The sequence below is a fragment of the Sphaerodactylus townsendi genome, linkage group LG04 (genome assembly GCF_021028975.2).
Source record: "Sphaerodactylus townsendi isolate TG3544 linkage group LG04, MPM_Stown_v2.3, whole genome shotgun sequence".
Lineage (NCBI taxonomy): Eukaryota > Metazoa > Chordata > Lepidosauria > Squamata > Sphaerodactylidae > Sphaerodactylus > Sphaerodactylus townsendi.
In genome coordinates, this window is record NC_059428.1 from 70812940 (window position 1) to 70835730 (window position 22791).

Here is a 22791-nt window from a genome sequence, read left to right on the forward strand (position 1 = left end):
TCGCAAGCTCTCTATACTTTGCTTTGGTAACTAAAGTGGGGGAAATACCGGTTGAATCCCGGAAGTGTCTGAGCTGAACCTCTTTGAACACCACACGGTCTTTCCTAGCGCATTGGTCTCAGTGCTGGAAGCCTTGCTCGTTCTCCAAGCCTCCCGGCCAGTGCCAGTATAAGGCAAGACAGTGAAAGGGACCGCAGGACCGGGTAGGAGCTAAGGACTAGGAGCGGCATCACATCATCCGTCTATCCAGGTTGGCACTGTCTCCAGTCCTGGCAGCAGCTTTCCAAATGTCCAGGTCTCTTTCTCGTATCAGCTGTTCTGTCACTGGAAAAGCCGGGAACTGAACCCGGGACCTTCTGAATTCGAAGCTAATCTTGTACCACTGAGTCACAGCTACAAAGTTCTCATTTCTTGAACACTGAGAACTTTTAATGGCCTATTATCACCTCCGTTTCCAGCTGAGCGTCTCCATCCAACCGAGACATCCCCTCACTCCTCCCCTTAGCCTTTCAAATAATCTCAAAGGAGCCACGGCCCCTAAGCACACCTGCGTGCACGTTGGTTGGATGCAGCGGGGAATCTGGGCGGCGCCCCTGCTTCAGCTCTTGCGCATGCGCTCCGCTAGTTTTTCTGGCCGGAACCGGAACCAATGGTTTCTTGCTAGTCAGTTGCGTAAACAAGCGGCAAGTTTTGTCGGGGCACCGACATGGCGGTCTCTTTTTTCGTCTGTCGTGGCCGTAATGCGGCTCTCAAGGTAACTGACAGGCTGGGCTGCATTACTGTGCCTGGCCTCCTTAATTCTGGTGTTAGAGGTGCGCCTTTCCACTGATTTGTGTAAGCGCCAGGGATTGCATTTTTTAAAGCCTGGCCCCAAGCTTTGGTCTGTTGTTGCAGGCTTCAGGGAGAAGTCACTTTTCAGGGTGAAGGTTTCTTCTACTCTCTTGACTCTGGCTCAGTTTGTGCTTGTGCAGCCAGGCTCTTGCCCTGACTTGTTGGCTCTCTACCCTCTCTGCCACCCACCATCTCACCAGGCTGCGCACACTTAATTGTAGACTCTTTTGGTTCCCTGCATTTCAAGGTCGGAACTTTAGATGTCCCGTAATCCTTTACAGGAAATGTGGTTAGATAGTTCATGATCTGTGAATTTTTAGGTAGTTTTCATTGCTTTGGTAATTGTTTAATATTCTAAGTACATTGTTTTCTGATTTTGTAGGGCAGTTTAATTACATGGTTGGTTAGCTATATTGTACTGCAGTTGCTGCAGTTTCACCGAGAAAGTAAATGATGGATTGGAATATGTCCTTAGGCTGTGGGATTGGCCAGGAGATCTGCAAGGAAACATTTCATGTGGAAACCCTGTTGATACTGGGGTCTATAAGTAGCTGTATGAGCAAGAGAAAAATCACAAAAGCTTGACCTTTTGTGGAAGCCAACTGGAGCGGGCATAAGGCAGTTATGGCTATTTGGTCCGTGTCATATTCATTACCAAATGCAGGGTTCCTCTATATCAGGGGTGTCAAATTCAATTGCACAGGGGGCCAAAACTCAAAGCACACTTTAGGTTGGGGGCCGAACAGGATAACCATTTATTGCCAGGCATGCAAACCCCCTCTGCCCATGGAGAAGGCAGCTGCCTGCTCTGTTGGGCAGAGGGGACAGCAGCGGTGGCCTACCTGGTGCTGCCGGCAGCACCGGGCATGCAAATCCCCTCTGCCCCATGGAGAAGGCAGCCGCCTGCTCTGTTGGGCAGAGGGGATGGCGGCGGCGGCCTTCCTGGTGGTGCCGCTCTCGCATCGCACAAGCTGGAGACACCATGCTTGCAAACCCTCTCTGCCCCATGGAAAAGGCCGCTTCCTGCTCCATTGGGCAGAGAGGGGACTTGCCTGCCTGCTGCTGCTCTTGTGCCACGAAATGTAACACCGGTTACGTAGTTCCCTTTGTCGCACCGGAGAAGGCAGCTGCCTGCTCCATTGGGCAGAGGGGGCGGCGGTGCCAGGCATGCAAACCCTCTGCTCCAAAGAGAGGGCAGCTGTTCCTGCTCCGTTGGGCAGAGGGGCGGCAGCACCAGGTATGCAAAACCCCTCTGCCACATGGGGAAGGCAGCCGCCTGTTCTGTTTAGCAGAGGGGGCGGCGGCAGCAGCCTGCCTGGTGCTGCCGCTCTCGCGCCGCGCAAGCTGGCGACACCATGCTTGCAAACCCTCTCTGCCCCACGGAAAAGGCCACTTCCTGCTCCATTGGGCAGAGAGGGGACAGCACCAACAGCATACCTGCCGCTGCTACTTTTGCGCCGCATGAGCCGGCAATACCGGGCTTGCAAACCCTCTCTTCCCCATGGAGAAGGCTCCAGGCCCGCTGCCAGACAATGGGGTGTTAAGTGTGTGTTAACGAGGGCCAGATAGAATTATACAGAGGGCTTGATTTGGCCCTGGCCGTGAATTTGACACATGTGCCCTATATAGTACACTTAGGGCCCCATCCAAAGTGGGGGAAGGGCTGAAACCACCATTGGAAGCAGCGCAGACTTCCACTGGTGGGAATGCCTTCCCTGGGGCACTTTCACTGGCAGCAAGGCAATCCCACCACCATGCAGACTCCACTGCTCTCCCCTGGCTTTGGAGTGCATCACTAGATGCCACACCAGTGGCATAGGGCCATCACTGCTGGTGTAGCAGAGGCAAGCTGGGGGCATAGCTGACATTAGTCGGCTTCCTCCCAGGCAGTTGCTATATCATGCTGGAAGCTAGGAGTCCCAACTTGTAGGACCTCAGCTGGTGCCGCAAGGCAGATTGGGGCAATAGGGCTTCTCGGTGGCAGTGCCTTTGGGAGCAATGGGGCCGCATGACTGTGACCAGCCACTGGACCTGTGGGTGGGGCTGTAATGCATCATGGTACTCACCAGTGCCTCTATTGGCAGCCACATTTTCAAAATGTGGATGAGACAGGGCATAATATTTGCTGTCCTCATTCAGATGAAAAGGTATTTTATCTGGTGTATTTTATCTGGTGAACTGGTGAATTCTGTTTCTTCAGGCTTTCCTCCTTGTTGTGAGTTGTAAGACAGGAGGTATTATGTCTGTCTCTGCTTCAAATGGCAGCTGTTCTAAAATGGCACTCACTACCTGTCTTAAAATGCCGAAGTTGCCTTTAGGGTCAGAAAAGTTGGAGACCCCTGGCCTAATGCCTGAAGATTGTGTGGATTTTTGCAAAAAAAAGTTAGGTTAAATGATCTGATCCATTTTTGTAATCTTAAATAAGTTTGCATTCTCTGCATTATCTAATGTAGATTGTTTATTTTATTCGAAACATACATTAGCCTGCCTTTCAACCTTATTTAAGGCAGCTTCCAATGCAAACAGCAACAGAATGCAATAAAATACATAAAAACCACCAGCTTAAAATCAATAGTTTTGAACTGGTGGGAGGCAGAAGAACTGAAACTAATCAAGTGCTGTCACAAATAAGACCATCTTCAGCTGCTTTGTGAAGGTCTAGAGGAAGGCAAGGCTGCCACTGAAAATTACGTCTTAATTGTTAACAGAATATGAGTATTCACTCTCTATAAATGTTGACTAATGAAATTCCAGGGAGTTTTTTAAAAGACTGAAAATAGCCTGTTTTTGTCCTAAATCTATGAAGTTTCCCCTGAACAACAGCAAGTTTGTCTTGATTTAAAAATAGTTGTCCTGACTAAGATGCTTCTTCATTGAGGGCTAAATTTCCCACAGGATTCAACCTTGATACCTGCATTGATTTATGATTTGGAATATGTGAAGTAATAAAGGACTGTAACATGGGTAGGGCCTTCTTAAGCACCTTCAGATTTCCTGTTAATGTGTTTCCTGTTAATATGACTTTTATAACTTTTTGGAAAGACCATCATTAGATCCTAGTGATCTGGCCAATTACCGATCCATTTCGAACCTCCCGTTCTTGGGGAAGGCAATTGAGAGAGTGGTGCTGGAGCAGCTTCAGGGCTTTCTGGAGGATACATCAGCACTCAATCTCTTCCAGTCCAGCTTCCGTGCTGGGCACGGGATGGAGACCATCCTTACTGCCGTTACAGATACACTCCGCATCCAGGTTGACTGAGGCAGTTCAACGCTGCTGGTTCTGTTAGACTTTACCACAGCATTTTATATGGTTAATCATGACCTTTTGACCCATCGCCTGGCCACCTCCAGGGTTTGGGGCGTGGCCTTAAAATGGCTCGCCTCATTCCTCAGGGGCCGGAGTCAGCAAGTGAGGTGCGGGGACAAGATCTCCCAGTGGTGTCCACTTCATTGTGGAGTGCCACAATCCCCTCTATTATTTAACATCTATATCAGTGATGGCGAACCTATGGCACGGGTGCCAGAGGTGGCACTCGGAGCCCTCTCTGTGGGCACAGAGTTTGTCATGTGGAGGGTGGAAAATCACACCCCCCACACATCTAGGCTGGCTTGGGCCACTGAGCACAATGTGCGCACACTGCGATGAGCAGGGAGGACTCGGCTGGCGGGCCTGGTGCCTGTGCTCCGGGTGGCTGTTGCTGGGGGGTGGGGAGGGCACGCAGAGGAGGCAAAGATTCTAGAGAGGCACAGAGCGGTGTGTGTGGGACTTGCTGGAGGCTAGAGCAAGCTGGCCCCTGCTCGAGCGGGTGGGGCAGAGGAAGAGGGAGCCAACCAGTTTCTTCTAAAATAAAACCTCAGCATTCAGGTTAAATTGCCGGGTTGGCACTTTGCAATAAATAAGTGGGGTTTGGGTTGCAATTTGGGCACTTGGTCTCAAAAAGGTTCGCCATCACTTATCTACCTCTTGCTCAGCTAGCGCAGAGTTTTGGACTGATCTTCATCAGTATATGGATGACACTCAGCTCATTCTGTTGATAGAGGGTGGGCCAGCCGCTGTCCCTGCATCTCTCCACCATTGTTTGAAGGTGGTTGCTGGTTGGTTGATGCTAAGCAGGCTAAAACTGAATCCATCGAAGACAGAGGACCTGTGTATGGGTCGCGGGAGGGATGTTGCAGATTTTCAGTTACCGAGTGTTGACGGGGTCACACTTACTGTGGCCTCCTCGGTCCGCAGGCTGGGGGTCAACCTGGATTTGTCTTTGTCCATGGAGACCCAGATGGCCCGCACAGCCCAGGTGGCGTTTTTCCATCTGTGCCAAGCTCGGTGCTTGGCTCCCTACCTTTCCCAGCCTGACCTAGCCACAGTGATCCATGCTACGGTCACCTCCAGGTTGGACTATTGCAACTCGCTCTACGCAGGCCTTCCCTTATGGCTGATCCGGAAACTAAAATTGGTCCAGCATGTGGCGGCGCACCTTCTCGCGAGGTTACCCATGCGGGAACATATCTCCTCCGTTCTGTGCTGCTTGCACTGGCTCCCAGTTGAATTCCGGAGCACCTTCAAGGTGTTGGAGGTGTACCTTTAAGGAGCTCCACAGTCTGGGGCCCTCATATCTGAAGAACCGTCTCTCCCCCTATGTCCCAGCTTGTCCTCTGCGTTCTGCAGAGGCCAATCTACTGGTGGTCCCCTGAGTTTTTGATCTCTGCTTCTCATTCCTCTGGTTTAGCTATACCCATGGTGGCAAACCTTTGGCACTCCAGATGTTCTGGACTACAATTCCCATCAGCCCCTTCCAGCATGGCCAATTGGAGTGCCAAAGGTTCGTCACCACTGAGCTATACTAATCTTTTATACTGTGCTTTTATAAAGTATTAAAAAGGGGGGAAACTTAAGAGCCTTTCCTAATTCTTGTAGATGTTAAAACATCAATCATGGAGTCTTCGAAGTCTGCCTTCAGCTGCTTCTCTGTGTACCGAACCGGGGAACTCTAAAAAAGGCACAACAAAAGGTAAGAGATTCTTTTTGTTGCTTTTTCCTGCAGGTTATAAATGGATGCTTCTCATAAACTCATATATGATGTTTTGCTATTTTTATGATCTATGGAATATAAAGGTTCAAAGCTTTAACACAGAATACTGTTGTTGAGATAGCATTTCATATGTTTTAATACATTTTAAAGTTATTTATAAAGAACTGTATCACAGGTTCATCTACAGTACCAAATGTGTCTTAAAATTATTCTTGTAAGATCATTCTTCTAAGATCAAAAGATTGAAAAAGTAACATGATATTTTATCTGATCAATAACAGCCATAACACCAGCATATTCCCAATGTAGGAATACCAACCATGGAGAATGTGGACATCAGAGCACGCATTTAACATGCATGGTCACTGCTGTGTAAGACTTTTGGAATTTAAATATAAGTCTAACAAACAGATTCAAATAGTGGGAAGTACAAGGAAGGGAATGCAGCTGAATTTTCTTAGTACCCAGCAATGCTCTGCTCGGGTGTGTATGGGAGGCTTTTTTCAGTAAGCATTTATATCTCACAATATTACCTTTAAAAACTGATTCTATGGTGGAAGGTTCTATTGTGCCTCTGCGGTGTTTGCTTTTATCTCCAAAGTTTCAGATGTCATTTGCAAAGGGTAACATATGCCATTTTATATAACAATAGACATCATAAAACTGAAACTTTTACCACTGATATTCCCTCTCCTGAATGAGGTGGTAGAGAATTGATGCAGAGTCCTATGATGTCATTCACTCTTGTTATCTAAAATGGTGCATTTTTAATATATGGATGCAGATGCAAACAATCTTGTGTTGGATTCTCAGAACTCAGAATATTTAATCATCCATCCACAACTGCTGATTGACAATCTCAGTGAAATGAGAACAGGATGGTGTGGAGTCCAATGAGGAAATTCTGTTCTTCTTCCATTTCACAGTGTAAAGACTCTGCCAAATATTTATTCTTGAGATTGACAAATCCGGGTGCCAGGACACAATTCCAGCTTGAAAATGCCGGTGATGCCTGGATTCCCAATTCTCTTTCTGGGCACCAGCAGCTGGCAGAAGATGAGTTGACTCCTGTATGCAAACATCCCTTTTTGCTGGGCCATCTACCACTGTCTTAAGAAGCAAGGCTAGACCTGCCTGATGCAGGGCATTTCCCGTATTTCCTCATTCTTTTGAACATGGCTAATCATGCCAGTATTTTAAATTTGTTCTTCTTCCCACTCCCCTAAAATTCAAGCCTTCCAATGGGATTCAAAGTTCCTAGCAGGATTCAATCCTATCACAGCAGAGACACTGTTGCTTAGTGCAACTAAAAGTGCATAAAAGCCACATCTCAGCTCCCAAACCTTTGTCACTGATTTCTAGATCCTACCTGTTACCCCAGCCTCATGGCTAGGCTGCTTCCTTGCTGAAAACATTGAGTGATCCTTGCTACAAACTGAATCACTACAGAGCTCTGCCAGTGTGGCCCAACACATGCAAAGCTTACTAATTGCACCCTTTACACTTGTTAACAGGCAAATGGTTCTTTCTCCCACCCTGGACATCCCACAGGTATATATACTCCACTTGCTTTACTATCATCAGATCCTCTGAAGATGCCAGCCACAGATGCAGGCGAAACGTCAGGAGAAAATGCTACTAGAACATGGCCATGCAGCCGGGAAACCACACAACACCCCAGTATCTCCTTTTATTTTCTAACCCGCACAGCCAGATGACATTTTGATCCTCTTCTATTAGGCCACACATCTGGAAGACTGAAACCTCTGTCCCAACAGATTCAATTGCTTATGTGTCCTATCCTGCATTTTCCCACATTTTCACCTTTAACTTAAAAAGTAACTCCTGCTCCAAACTGGAGTAGCTCTCCTGGATGTTTGGTTGTTGTTGCTAGATTGCTTGTTAGGAAATGGAGTGCTATTTATCTGTGCTCTGATTTAGTATCTTCTAATATTTTCTTAGGATGTTCTCCCCTCTCTCCCAATTATTGTACCACTTCTTCAATAAACTCCATATTCCTTTTTAAATCTTTACACCAGGTCTCCATCATCTTTTGCCCACTAGAACTTGCTATTCACAGACACCTCCTTAGGCAGAAGATCCCAGTTTTCTGATCCTTGCACAAACATACAAGTGAATTCCCCACTGCAATCTGAATGTGTTCACATGTTTATGGGGTGTGTGGAAATGCTATCTCTTATACAAGACTGTCAAGGAGTGGAGCCAATGTGATATCCAAAGACTGCAGATTTTCCAATACTTACCTTCAGGAATCCTTTCTGGTGCGCCAGGAGACCTGTGGAGAGGGGATCGAGAATGAAATTACCCTCTCCTTTTTCTCTGGGGCAAGGAAGCAGGTGAAGGATCTGTGGGTATCTCCATCTCCAACCCCTTTAATGTGAAATCGTGTAATTGGCTGGAGTGTAGCTGTTTAGTGAGCCTGCTCTCTATCTCTCCGAAGGCCTGCCTCAGTGGTTGGCCTGCAGTTGCTGGATCAAGCAATTTCCCTGAGTGTCATAAAGCCCTGGGACTGGAACCCTTCTTAAAAGAGCAGAGTGCCCACCTGGAAAGTAGAGAGGTTGCTCAGAGTGTAGAGGCAGTGAAGGAACAGCACAAAGGGACAAGAAAGGGAAGAGAGCATGTATACAAGGGAAGGAAAAAAGGTAAAAATTATGTTTGACTGGGACAGGGGACATCCTGGTCCAAATATTCTTGCCATGAACCTCATTGGGAGCCTGAGCCAGTCACTGTCAGCCCAACCTCCTTCACAGACTTGTTTTTAGGGTAACATGCAGGAAGGAAGAAAAATATATGCCATCCTGAGATCCTTGGAGGAAGGGTAGAATAAAAGTACACTAAATAAATAAGACCAGCCAGAGTAACAATATAGAGAAACAAAGTCCTCCAAAAAGGAGCATGTCTGTTCAGTTCAGTGTCACATTACATTCTTTGATCAGCTATCAGTTTTTATGTTTCCAGGTGGAACACCTTTCTTTTTAACTTTTTAAACTTTTCCTCTGTTTTTTATTCCGAACATGAAAAGGCAGCAACATGATAGCTTCAGTTCTATGATCATATTGATATTTATATTTTTAGTAACCATGGGGTCAGCATGGCATTCTGCACAGGATGCTGAGAAACCTCAGGATCCAATCCTGAGAGGTTTAAATTCCATCTCCCCTTTCCTTTTTTATTTTTAATATCTAGCCTAATGAAGAGTTTGAAAAAGTACGTAACGTGCGGAGTTATTTTGGTTGGTCTTAATAAAAGGTATTGCTTGGCTTTGGATTTTGTTTTGGTATAATTTTTTAAAATTATACAAAATATTTTAAGTTGCATGCATTCACAGAAACCTAAACTTACTTTTCCATGAACTTCTTTTTGTCTATTCAAGACTTCATATTTCTAAATATGTGCTTGAGGTCTTTCATTGTTGTATGATATATAGCATATGAAAAAGAGCCCCATTTTCCAGGACCACAAGCACTCCTGATCTAAAATCCTAATGGGATCATGAGGCTAGGTGCCTGTGTCCGCTCCATCCCCCCTCATATGAAAATGAACAACACACACAAATCAGCACTTCCAAACAGCTTTCACCATGCAGTACAAGGTAGGCTCTAGTGATGTTTGGTGAACAATGAGTCTGGCTCCTAGATCTGAAGTAGTTTTGTTGAGATATGATTGATTGATTGATTTCTTTTTAGATCCATTTCCTGCTTGGTAATTTGTGGGTATTCAAAGTCCTCAACTTGACTCTGTTTTGACAGAGCAGAAGTTCTGAAAGAGAGCAGCTCTGTTATATTCTATAAAATAAAGTGAGCTGCTTCCAAATAAATGTCACAACATACAACACCTGTTCACATCATCTCTTTGTTTGCCAGAACTTTAACTGCTACCTTTTCCTCTTTAATGTGTTTTTCTACGTGATTTTAACCCATTTGTTAACATAGAGTTTATGTGCTAATATGTCTCAGATACAAAACTGTTTGCATGCTATTTATGTTACTGATCGCCACTCTTGCTTACTTAATCTCCAGGATAAATCATTATAGTAAATAGTATAAGGTGAATCCAAAGTTTCCAGTCTGTTAACAGTGGAAGGGTCCATAGTTTTCAGAACAGATTCAGCCCCACAACCCACCTTCTATTTTGGCAGGTGCTTTCCCCCCCAAATCTTGTTTGTATAGCCTTCAAAGATCAAGGCAGAGAGGGACCAGTAGTGCATTTGATTCTGTCCCTATCCTGGTTCTCCAAGCTATAAATCACTTCTCATATTGTATAGTATGTATAGCTGTAGAATGGGAATGATGCTACACCATGCTTGTTCTTTTGGCAATGATCATGGAACAATTTGTTGGTGGTATTGTGACTGGAAGATGAAAATTGAGTGTTTAGATGTGGCTTCTGCCCTTGCAAAAAGTTGTGTTATGTTGCTCTTAGATCAGTGGTTCTCAACCTTCCTAATGCCGTGACCCTTTAATACAGTTCCTCATGTTGTGGTGATTCCCAACCATAAAATTAGTAAATATAAAATATAAAAAAACAATTTTCCGATAGTCTTAGGCGACCCTTGTGAAAGGGTCACTCGACCCCCAAACGGGTTGCGACCCCCAGGTTGAGAAACACCGTCTTAGGTGCTGTTGTGCATTGTCAAATTGATCCCATGATTTCTGCTCATACTGTACTTTTTCTTTTTATTAAGCAACATATGTACATATCCCTCCAGTAGTCATTAGTTGTACATATCCCTCCAGTAGTTGTGAGTAGTCATTTCTGCAACAAAACCAATTTAGTAGCAGCTGAGAGAAAAGGTTAAGTGGAGAGCACAGGGGCATTAATTGCTGCTGCACAGAATACTGCTTTTTAAGATAAAAGGTTTTATTCACCCCCTAATTAATATCAACAATAATTTGACTGATTAATAATTCAAATTGAACAAGTTTGTGGCGAGGCTTTTAAATATTATCTTCCATCTTTTAGTTTTTAATGCTGCTGCCCAGTACTAATGCTTCTCATTGACTGTTTCATCCCTCTTCAGTACTCTTCACTTCTCAGCATGCACACCACTCTGGCAGCATTTCATGCTGACTTGTCTCAGTACCCTTGAGGTATACTCTTGTTTAAGTTTCCTGCCCTGTGTGCTTGGTACAGAGGCATTTCAGACATTTTAATTTCCGAGACCTAAAAATTCAAATGCTCTAATTTTCTACATATGATCATAGCTTACGTTGCCTAGGTGACCTCAAGGTACAGGTTGGTCATGAGCAGTCAGAACTCATGCAGTCTGGGACAAATCTGAGTAGGAAGAAAAGTTATGATATAGATGGTGCTTAGAACAACCCAAGAAAGATTCAAACAGCTTTTGAACAAAGAGCTAAAGATAGCAGATCTCTGTTCAGGAGGCATGTGGGGCAAAACGTTAAACCAGGGGAAGCTGTCAAGAGCCAGCCATCAGAGCCTGTACAGCACCAGTGAGAGTCAGAGGGCTGACTTCAGTCAGAGTAGTAACCAGATCAGTAGTCTTGATTTTCTAATTCTTCTGTTTTTCCATAGGTGTTAAGACTTCATGAACCATGTTTGAGGTAGCAAACCTCAAGCTAGACTGTACCACTTCAAACTGAAGAGGACTTGCACTATTAACTGTTGCTCCATATGAAAATAAGCTGCCCATGTAGACAACTAGTGTGGCAGAGGCAAGGTTAAGCTAGAACCTGTTCTCTGGAGATCTTGTGTTCTATATAAAACCAGTTTTTGTTTTGGAATTTGTTTGGTGAAAACTTGGCCTAAGAAGCCATAGCCAACTTAGATGGAGATGGCACCCAGCAAACAATTGGCCAGCCAGCTTCAGTTTAGTGCTGGCTTACGCAACTTCCCTTCCCCACCACCTGGTGTTTGTTGCTGAAGAGGTCAACAGCATTTCTGAATTTGGTGACGTTAAATTAATGGAAAATAGATCTATTGGAACCTCCATGTATCAGGAGTTTGGAGATAAGCATTGCCAACCTCCAGGTGTGGGCTGAAATTCTCCTGGAAAGTATCTGATCTCCATACCACAGAGAGATCAGGGCCCCTGGAGAAAATGGCAGCTTCAAAGGGCAGATTCTATGGCATTATGTCTGTCCCTCCCCAAACTTCATCCTCTCCAAGCTCTACTTGCAAATCTTCAGGAATTTTCCAGGAGATTGGCAGTCCTGTAGGAGAAACAGTGGAAGCCTATTGCCTTCATGCAGTGCTTGTGGGCATCCAGAACCATATAATTAGCTGTAGTTGAAAACAGAACCCTGGACTAAATTGATCTGAGTTAGATCCAGCAAGGCAGCCTTTTCAATGTAGTTTAATCAGTTCAATAAAACTATAACATTTCGTTATGGCCAGCATTTCAAGACCAAGTAATGGATTACAGACAACCAAAATGGCAACTGTTAAACCCAAAAGACACACTTTAAACAAAGCTCTATAATATGCTTGACTACTCTATACAAAGCTCTATAACAGTGGTTTTCAACCTTCCTAATGCCATGACCCTTTAATACAGTTCCTCATGTTGTGGTGACCCCAACCATAAAATTGGTATATGTAAAATATAAAAAGACCGTTTTCCAATGGTCTTAGGCGATCCCTGTGAAAGGGTCGTTTGACCCCCCGAAGGGGTCGCGACCCCCAGGTTGAGAACCACTGCTCTATAATATGCTTGAAAGAGCAAGGCATTAGCTTCTATGTGGAAGAACTCAAGTATATACAAAGTTAACATGCACAGCTGAATGCAAGAGTAATTGCTGTAAACTGCACTGGGGCTGATGTGCTTTGTATGATTGTATCAGTTTCTCACAGCATATCTAATGCAGGGAAGTATTTGGATACAGCCATACCAAACATAAATATGACCTGGAATTATTAGAGCTTATTTCATATGACTAATAAAGGTGGTGGTTGTGGTTGTGGTTGTGGTTGTGGTTGTTGTTGTTGTAAGACTTGGCATTAGAGAAGGGTGCTTCGATTCCTACTTCAGAGAACAGGGTATTTCTGACATGCTCAAATTCACATGCAGTCTGAGACAATAAACCACCTGAATTCCTGTGAGGGCCCTTGCTTTTTCCTGTTCTGCAGTGCAGCAGCTAGTAGCTTATGAAGCTTGTGATTTTTTTGCTTCTAAACTGATATTTATACCAGATCATTTAAAAAAAAAAAACCTAAAGTAGGAGTCCATATTAATAGGGGTGTATTTGAAAGTGTAAATTCAGGTATGTTGCTATTCATTGCAGCAGTGTCCCAAACTGTTAAACACTAAAACAGCAGTTTAATATCCTTTAAAAGCTGTTTCTCACTTATTTCCCACAATTTACAGATAAAGGTGAGAACATGATTAGCACTATACCTGAAGAAATTGTAAAGTTACCTGATGAAGACCTGAAGAAATTCTGGGCAAGTAAAACATTGGTAACATTTCCTCAGAGGCCAGCGTTTCCTCCTCGAGAGAGAGATCCTGGGTTCTCCTCAGCAGGAGGCTCAAATGAGAAGTCAGACAAAGAGTCATCCTCTTCATCAAGCTCTGAATCAGATTCTAGCTCTGATTCTGATGAGGAAGGTGATGACATCAAAGACACTCGAAAAACCAAGGTAGCATTTCCAAGGAGAGACCCAATCTTGTCTGAGGAGAGAACAGTGAAGGAAAAGACAGCAAATGAGCAGCATTTTCCTCAAATACGAAAGAAGGACAGTGAGAAGCACCTTCACAATCCCACAATCACTGTGTCACCAATCAAGAAAAAAGGAGTAGTATTTCCAAGACAAGATACCATCTCTTTTAAGGATAGAACTGTAAAGGTGAATACAAGTAGGCAACACATTCCTTCATCACAAAATGCCCGTGCCCTTCGAGACAGTCCCAGAATCAGTGAGCCTCCAATCAAAGAAAAGGAAGTGTGTCAAACAACGGATAAGTTGTTACAATCAGAACTGGTGAAACATGACACAAAACAAAAATCCAAAGGAGCACATTTAAAAAGCATGGATTTGGTAATAAACCCGGTAGAGATACAAACTTCAGAGAGTCAAAGACTGACTTCGAACCAACTGGAGACATCACTTCATGAAGCAGCATCTAGTAAATTGTCTAAAACGCAACAGGAAAGCATGACGACACAAAATCTTACTTTGCTGAGTCAGAAAGAAAGTGAAGCAAGGAAAGGACAAGATACTGCCTCACAAGAACGACATGCTATGAAAGTCCAAGAGGAGCTTTTGGATGACAACGCACCTGTGGTGGAAACTACCATGATGGAAGAAATCGCCCAGGAAACAGGAATTCAGGAAGAAGAGCCAAGCATCGCTCAGGGTACCATTTTATCTTGCTTCATCAATATTTTGGGATCCCTTCTGCTCTATTCTAAGGCTTAGTGCTCTGAGATGAGCACAGCAGAGTTCTTTGCTTAGAGTGTCTTACATTTTAAATGATTTACTTTATTTTCCTGTTCCCTTTCCAGTTCCTAAAACATCTATATTAACTCTGTTAGTGACAGGAGAAACTGAAATGGCTGCCTTATTGAATTGACAATTTTGTCCCAGTTTAGCTGGAAGCACAATGAAGCTATTCAGTTAACCTCTTCTGCATTCTCTTCCTGCCCTTCCTGCCCTCAGGCTTAACAGCAGCTTCTCTTTGGGAATGCCAATATACTCTACTTTGTCTTTCCTCTTGCTGTGCTCTGATAGCAGTAGAAACTGGATCCCTTGTGCTGATCACAAGGAAACCCCTTTACAATACATAAGGATAATTGAGTGGGAAACTGGGCCTCCAGGCAAGCAAAGAAGTTGCTTCAAAGGCTAGCTTTTAGCAGTAAGATAAGAAGAGATTTTCATAGCATGTGCCTTGTCTCTATGTTCTTCCCTAATTGCCGATCCCTGTTACCCAAACTCCCTGTGCTCATTTGGTCATGTGACCCTCCTAGAATATTTGGTCTAATTTGTTCATAATATATCAAATCCTGTTACTTTGAAGACTGGGTAAGTTCCTTCATCCAAATCACCTGCTGTAATATGTCATTGCTGTCTATTTATCCTGGTCTCAACAAATCAGTATAGTTGTTACTAGCAAACTTTTTTTCTTCATCTATTTAAGATAGGGAAAAAACAATGGTATTAGTTGCAAGATTAACTTGTTTGAGCTGTTTTTGAACGCAGAGGAAACTGCTGAGTGAAACAAATGTATCTTTAATTCATTGAACTGAAATACATACTCTCAGGAAACATAGTCAAAACACGAGTTCATTCCCCAAATGTTGGACTTCTGTACTTCCAGCAGAGGGCTGTAATGTCTGGGAAAAGTGTAGTGCTCAGCATTGATAAAAGGAGATATTGAAAACAGCTGGATTGTATTAGATCACAGCTGGATTGTATTAGATTTTCAGTTCAGAATCAGTGTAATTGGCATAGTTGTAACCCAGCTATATTTAAAGTGTAATTTTAGTGACGTCCGATTGAGCTACTTGAAGTTTATGCCAATGTAATTAAAAGGCAGATTTGATTGCAGGTGTGAGAATTATTGTATAATACATATAAGGCTTTATTAAACTAACATACAATGTATTAAGTGCAATCAAGTCACTTGTGATTTATGGCAGCCCTATGAATTAATGGCCTCCAAAACATCTTATTAACAGCCTTGCCCAGGTCTAGGAAACTGGAGGCTGGCTAACATTAAGAATTCTCATCTCTGGCTGATTTCAGTGGGAACGTGCACATTTTTCCCATTGAAATAAATTGGACTTCGAAGTACCATAACCTTTTGCTTATTTCAGTTTAAGCTACAATATTTGTTTGCTCTCTATACTTCTCTTTCCACCTTTATTTCCTGTACTCTCTGCAGTTGGACTACCAGTCAAACCAAAAGAGAGGCAGAACCTTTTAAATAAGATTTGAAATCATAAAATCCTTTCCTTAACTATGCTCTTCATTTGCAAGGGACCGGAAAGCTGTGTTTCTGGAGACACCGAGCCATATAGATTGGTTGGAATGTTAACACTTTCTCATTTTGCAACTGGTGGATGATTTAAAGAAATTTCATGTGCTAAGAGAACACAATCTAAGGGACACCACTTAATGTTTCATGGCAATCCCAGTGCTCTCATTGCAGGAGGGGGCAGTTTTTGTGATCTTGGATGAGTACCAAAGGAAGATAATGAAGAACTGCAGACCCACCTCTGGTTTGAAGGTTCTAGAGTTGCTGTATGACATAGCATGTTAAATAGTAGCCAGAACCTGAAGGCAGGACATGCCATTCAGAAGAGACGTGTGTGGGTACTAAGAGCTTTGCTTCATAGCAGCAGTTCCTAATGCCAGACAAACAAGCCACTGTTGTTTCCAAATCATCTTTCCTCATAGCAGAGAGAACTACTGTGAAAAAAACAACCAAAATGCTGACTGGATGGGTATGTCTCCAGGGCACCTACTGTCTTTGAATCCTTGCATTAGTGTGCCTAATTGGGAACATGTCATTTGTAACACATATTTGTCATATGTAATTTAAGGTTATTTTGTGTTCAGGTTCTCTTCTTTAATACTGTTTTCTTTTGTAACATATCAGTCATTAGCAATGGTTTCCAGCTACAGAATGAGTAAAGAATCCCCACTCAGTCAAAACGGTTGTTTCTATTTTTCCCCCTGGATTCACAAGCATTTGCTCTCTTTTTTCTCTGCAGAAGTTAAGACAGAAGTTGAAACTTCTCAAGAAGCAATTGACACTTCTACCTACAAAAACTTGCAACATCATGAGTACACACCATTCACTTTTGTGGATTATGATGTCGAGCTTTCAAAATTCAGGCTGCCTCAGCCATCGTCTGGAAGAGCATCCCCCTGGCACTGAATCACACTGAAATCAGAAGTGGAAATCCATAAATGAATAAACTCACTCTGAAAAGGAAGCAATATCTGTGTAATAAATTGTTGTAAATGAAGTTGCTGGTGACCAGTTATTTCACAAGTGAACTCTGAGGTGATTGAGGATGTCTTTAGTTTTATTTAGTTTCAATAAGCTGACCCCTCAAAGTCCCCCTTTCAGGATTCTTTCTGCTTACGAAGAAAAGCTGTTTTCTCCTCTTTTCCTTCTCTTTTATCTAGCTGCTCTCAGTCTGTCCCTTGTGGAGTATTTTTAATACTTATCAGGTTGCTCTTTTAGGCTTTCCCTCCTTTTGCTTAGTAGTTGCATATTTTGTTTTGTTTTTGCAAACCTGGGGAGTCTCCCCATATAAGTAGACATTCTCATCTCTTGGTTTTGACAGGCACCATCAATTGCTTTCATTATCCAAGTAAGGGCAGACTTTATTATAGTGCTATTTGACCTTTTTTGATCTAAATTGCCAGTCAGTCTACCTTGAAAGCTTTTGATTGAAGTATACAGTTATTTCTCACTATGGCTCATTCCGCATATGCAGAATAATGCTCTTTCAAACTGCTTTCAATGCTCTTTGAAGCTGTGCGGAATAGCAAAATCCACTTGCAAACAGTTGTGAAAGTGGGTTGAAAACGCATTATTTTGCGTGTGTGGAAGGGGCTTATATGTTAATGTGTATTGCTAACAGGATGCCTATACTGCTTGGCTTTAGATAGATAATTGGCTTGAAGTTTGTAAAGGGTAGTGATGGACTCGTATGGAGAATGCACCTTTGGACAAATAATCCTAGATTTTCAATTTGGTTTTTAATAACAATGTATATTGACAGTACAATCCTGTGTATAATTACGCCTGTCTAATGGCTTCAGTCGTCTTTAACTAGAGTAACTGCATAGAATTGCACTGTCAGCAGTCTCTCGCTACCTAATGAATTTGAAAGGCTTTTAATCAGGAAATAGTTTACATTTTTATTGTGATAGTATTTGGAGTAAAGATTAGTACACCAGTTAACTTATAAAAATGGTGGTGCTCACATGTTCTGAAACACTGTTTTTGGTCACAGGGGTGTGAGGTTGGCCATTCTTCACAACTGCTTCATACACTTTATCAGTACAGCTGTGTCAGTTTAAAGGTTTAGTGCTCGAACACACAAAAGTGGATTCTGCCTTCAATTAAGGTCTAAACCAGGAGGGTCCAACTATGGCCCTCCAGATGTTCATGCTGGCAGGGGCTGATGAGAATTGTGGCCCATGAACGTCCGGAGGGTCAGAGTTGGACACCGCTGATTCAACTGTTAAAGGGATTTGAACAACATGCAGAGCAGTCCTAAAGAGAATTACATGATTGTTGAAGTCAGTGAGCTTAGAAGGATGCAACTTTAGTTGGGATAGCACTGATGGGAAGTTTTCTGGCAAAGGCGATTATGTCTGACTGTGATGGGAACTGAAGTTCTAATATTCCAAGCATAACAAATTCACCTAATTTGAAATACTGAGCTGTACCTGGAGGATTGTTCTCTGGCTCCTGGTAAAATTCTTGTGGTAATAAGTTAATTGGATAATATTAGGAATGCTCAAATTTCCATTTAAAATCATTCCAAGTGCTGGTAAACAACTGTACATGAGAGAAATTTGGGAATAAAAATGCATAACGTATACATTCCTGAACAGAAGCCCTTTTGAATTAGCTCACAAGAGCACCTACAAAAAACCTTTTAAAAATTCAAACACTCAGGGAGAAAAGTGTTAGGACAGAGGATGCATGTCTTTATAGCGGGCAAAAAAAGTATCATAATCCAGAGTTCTTGATTTAAAAGCAAGGGTTTTTTTGGCGCATTTGTAGATGTCATTTCTAACTGGGAAGCCCTTGCTGTTTAAGGTGAAAGAAATTAGCAATAATTGTCTGTCAACTAATGATAATGTTAGAGTTTGGTTAATCCCATTTTAATAAGAAACTCAAGCCTGTATGTTAAGACTCTTTGAGAACTGGGTATCCCCCAAGAATACAGACATAAGGAATTAACAGACAGACTACACATTCTTTACTTTTATTTAATATAGGTTCAACAGTTTTGTAACTAGGAAATCTATTTTTATCTTTTGGCTGGCAGGAAGTTTTGTTCATCTCAGCTTTTACATTTAAATAATATTGCTACCTTAGAATTTAAATGTTTCTATTGCTTACTTTTAGAAAAAAAATTAAGTTTAGTCAGTGACAGTATCATGTTAACCAGCAAGCACGTCGCAAAGTCTGTTGTAACTAAAAGTTTCATAGCTAGTTTAAAAGTGCACTCATGAGCAGAATTTACTCTTCCAAGCCACTGAAGCCAGTGCTCAGGAGGGCACTGCCCAGCACTTAAGATAAAAGTATAATTGTGTTGCTCAAATCTTAGGCTCATTCCGCACACGCAGAATAATGCACTTTCAAGCTGCTTTCAGGGCTCTTTGAAGCTGTGCGGAATGGCAAAAACAGTTGTGAAAGCAGCTTGGAAGTGCATTATTTTGCGTGTGCGGAATGAGCCTCTGTGTGTTTTGTTCCAGTGAGTAGATGAATTTAAAATGCATCACTGTGGGTAGCGATAACGCTGGTTTTTAGAACAGCTCCCCTGCTGAAATCTTATATCTTAATTTAGCTTTTGTTCTGATAAGATTTCACCTTCCCTAGAGTTAACTCTGTGTTAGGTGCTATTAGAGAGAGTCTTGAACTGAACTTGCTTGATCAAAGCATGGAAGGTTATAATCCAGTTTTTAAAGATAACTAGTATGCACTTTATAGTATAGTGGAATTCAATTTTATTGCAGCTTCAAGTTTTGGTTTTGTAAGCCTGATAATGGCTCTTTTTTTAGAAGACCACATCTACTTTTGCAAACAAAATAAATGAAGATACACAATGTTTAAAGTAAATAGCTAATTAGCTCCTATCTAGCAAGCTATGTTTGAAAGTTTTAAATACTAGGCATAGCAAAGTATACTCTTGGCATGTTTTCTTTCCAACATGCTTAACAATATGGAGGAGTGGAAATACTAGACTGTTTGGATGAGATGATCAATAGATATTTTGTTCCACATGAATGGATCAGGATCTAAATATCCAAAACAAGATAATATTGGAATGTATGAATTATAGCAAGCCTTCCTTCTGTTCCCACTCACTGTTTAGAATTGTAGAATGTGAAGAGGAACAAAATACAGTAATGGAGAAAAAACTCTGCAGTTTCAATTTATTTTTGTGCTGATAATGTAACCAGTTCCAGAGCCCAGTTATGGAATTTTATTACTCTTAATAAGCAAATTCACATTTGATTTCAAAGCTTATGCTTTGCATTCCATTGCTGCCAGAGGGAATATTGTATGAAGCTGGGATTAAATTAAATAAACTACTCTGTATCCAGAAATACTTATGCGTATTTTGTGCCAAGCTTTTTTCATCCCACAGGGAGAGCTCTAATTGTCTCAAAGGTTTTTCCCAAGCATGGCTATTATGGAGGCAAGATAAATAATACAAAATTCCAGGGGCCCTGGTCACCATGTAGCTAGGCAAGTTGTGTGCATTTGAGTGGGAATGGAAACAGGAAATCTTTGTTTGAAGGCCTTGGCTGACTCTTAGTATCTATGTTCAGAAGTAAAGGCTTGGATTATATGCTACATGAACACAGCTATTTCCTGCTTTCCACTGAAATTGTCTGTACCCCCAAGGATGTGCCCCATGGATTCCTGGCTGCAGTGCAGTGGGTTCAGTGACAATTGACCTTCCCACCCTGTTCCAAAGTAAAAGTGTCTTTGGCAAACAGGGATCTTGGGACCCAAACCAAAGTCCTGACTTTCACGTTTTTCTTTAGTGCCATATTGTGTTAAACGATTCACAAACTCCATGATGGTAACATTAGCCTTAGCAAAATGGCTTATTACCAGAGATGTACTGTAATTACATTTGACAGAGCATGAAAACAATTTGTCTCTTTTCTGGTTATGTTTGAGGCAAGATGCTTGTGCATTCAGTATTTCTGCCAAGGCAGTGTGCCAATCTATTCTGTATTCATGTCTATTTGTAGTGTTTTAAAACTGGCAAAGGGTTAATTTCTTCAGAATTCATCTTTCTGTCTTGAACCTGGAATCAGTGGCATTTGTTTGTCCCTTCTCACAGTAACAAGAACAGCTGTACACACTCTGTATGTAGAAATTATGCATCAGTGCTTTATAGGAAAGTGGGAATGACTTTTTTTTTAAAAAAAAGTTGCTATGGCTATTATATGGCATTTCCATGAAGGCAGTTAACCCTTGAATTCTTAACTGGTGGCTGGAATGGTTTCCAGTTTCACCCAGACAACACTAAAAACTGAATTATTCCATTCTGAAACAGTTTCCAAAGAGATGTAGCCGTCTTGAGCCCTACTGAACCCCCTCCCCCCGACAAGCCATTTATACTTCTAATGTGTTTTTTGTTTGTTTTATTATGTACATTCTCTCTGTTTTGGATTATAAACATAGAGATATGCTTTGATTTTACAACACACCAAGGAAACTGAACTGCCAAGTAGTTTGGACTCTGAATGCATATAAGGAGCCTACTGAGTAGGAAAACAATTTCTTTGAGTTACTTTACCAATTGTAAGTAGACTGTAATTGCCTTTCGTAAAAGTAGAATAAAAAATGTCGTCTTACATTGCACAGGCAGTTGATAAGACAATGGAAGCCATTTGATCAAATTCTTGATGTGATTGTGTAAGAGAACATTATTGCTATGCTATAATTATCTAAAATTAAACCAAGAAAGTTCCTCTTGTTTTCAGAGTTTTTAAATAGAACATTGAAACAATTCTTAATCAAAAATACAGAAGAACTTGGCAGTGCCTTTGCCGCTGCTGAAATGGCAGCTTTCTTTCCCTCATCTGTTGTCGTTTGCCGTAGTCATTGAATGAAAGCATTTTGAGGTAGGAAGAGTTTTTGTTGCATCTTTCTATGGCACTTGCAACACTGGCTAGAAATGTGTAAGGAATTCCATAGACGCAGAAATAAAAGGCTTTGGGAGTAAAAGTCCATTTATTAAGACATCTTAGAAAGCTCAAGTACACGCAGTGGCAGGAATGACACTTCCCGCCAGAAGCACAGGTTATAATACCAGTCACCCCATCCCCCCTTCCTGCTTCCCATGGGAACAGAGGCTTCATCTCCCGCGCAAAGATAAAGTCTCCGCCGATGCATCTGGCCCATCGCCCGGGCTGTGGAATGCACTCAAGGTTACTTCACCATCAACACCATTGAATCCTTTACACTCTGCCTCCCCTAAAGAAGACCCCTTCCCCCCAGGTTTGTGCGGAAAGGCGCGGTGGAAAGCAGCAATAAGAGTGGGGGCTTCAATGTTTTCGGAATAAACCCATTGATTATACCCAGAGGAATATCCCACCCAAGAAACTAAATATTGCAAGCCATGCATTAAAGCGAGAGTCCAGGATAGCGTCAATTTCGTAGTGCTTGTGGCCATCAATAATAGTCGGTGGGGGCCTCTCCGGTGGTCGTGCCAGGCATCGGAAGCGGGAGCCTCCTTGAGCAAGCTGGAATGGAAGATATGGATGGATGTTACTAAGAGAGTTAGGCAAATCTAAGCTGGCAGTGATATCATTAATCACTTTAGTAATCTGAAAAGGTCCCACAAATCTCTTGCCAAGTTTGGAATATTTATGCACGCCTCTGAGATTTTTTGTAGATAAATACACCCAGGAGCCCACACGCAGAGGGAAATCCGAGCGGTGTTTATCCGCTTGCAGTTTTTGGGAGTCCTTTGCTTGCCGCAAGCATGGTCTGGACCGACTTCCATCCCTCGGCTAGGGATGAAATCCATTGTTGAAATTCTGGGGGGTCCAGAGCAGCTGCGGTAGTTGTGGCAACGGGCGGGAAGGAGCCACCAGATATGAGTTCAAAGTGGCTTTTCTTTGTACTACTATGAACCGCATTGTTGTAGGCGTACTCCGCAAACGGAATAAGCTCGCACCAATTGTCTTGGTGGTAGTTGGTGTAACAACGTAAATACTGCTCTAGGGT

General features: G+C 42.5%; 2 protein-coding genes across 6 annotated transcripts in view; one reads left to right on the plus strand and one right to left on the minus strand.

Moving 5' to 3' along the window:
* Nucleotides 1-597, minus strand: part of WDR4 (WD repeat domain 4) — a 28243-nt gene extending 27646 nt beyond the window's left edge. The window contains exon 1 of one of the 4 annotated variants that reach the window (XM_048492703.1): nucleotides 548-597. Coding sequence is in view for 1 of the 4 variants with exons in the window: in XM_048492698.1 (XP_048348655.1) it covers nucleotides 447-472 (26 nt within the window). In the remaining 3 variants the exon portion in view is untranslated. Of the gene's footprint in view, nucleotides 1-48; nucleotides 422-446 lie in introns of those variants that run through there. The other 3 variants (XM_048492701.1, XM_048492698.1, XM_048492702.1) reach the window with 3 other exon arrangements.
* Nucleotides 100-16816, plus strand: NDUFV3 (NADH:ubiquinone oxidoreductase subunit V3). Of its 2 annotated transcripts, none has more exons than XM_048492696.1 (4): nucleotides 100-250; nucleotides 5747-5840; nucleotides 13210-14199; nucleotides 16559-16816. In XM_048492696.1, exons 2-4 carry the CDS (start codon nucleotides 5747-5749, stop codon nucleotides 16723-16725), a joined length of 1251 nt encoding a protein of 416 aa, XP_048348653.1. In that variant the 5' UTR covers nucleotides 100-250; the 3' UTR covers nucleotides 16726-16816. The 2 variants fall into 2 exon arrangements, with proteins under 2 accessions (XP_048348653.1, XP_048348652.1); XM_048492695.1 differs by lacking the exon at nucleotides 100-250 and adding an exon at nucleotides 625-754.
* The last annotated feature ends 5975 nt before the right edge of the window (nucleotides 16817-22791 follow it).

Excerpts from the sequence above, each read along its gene's own strand:
- NDUFV3 (XM_048492695.1), top strand. The coding sequence starts at position 707 with ATGGCGGTCTCTTTTTTCGTCTGTCGTGGCCGTAATGCGGCTCTCAAG. Across the intron at positions 5,841-13,209 it reads TAAAAAAGGCACAACAAAAG|ATAAAGGTGAGAACATGATT; the intron begins GTAAGAGATTCT and ends CACAATTTACAG. Across the intron at positions 14,200-16,558 it reads AGAGCCAAGCATCGCTCAGG|AAGTTAAGACAGAAGTTGAA; the intron begins GTACCATTTTAT and ends TTTTCTCTGCAG.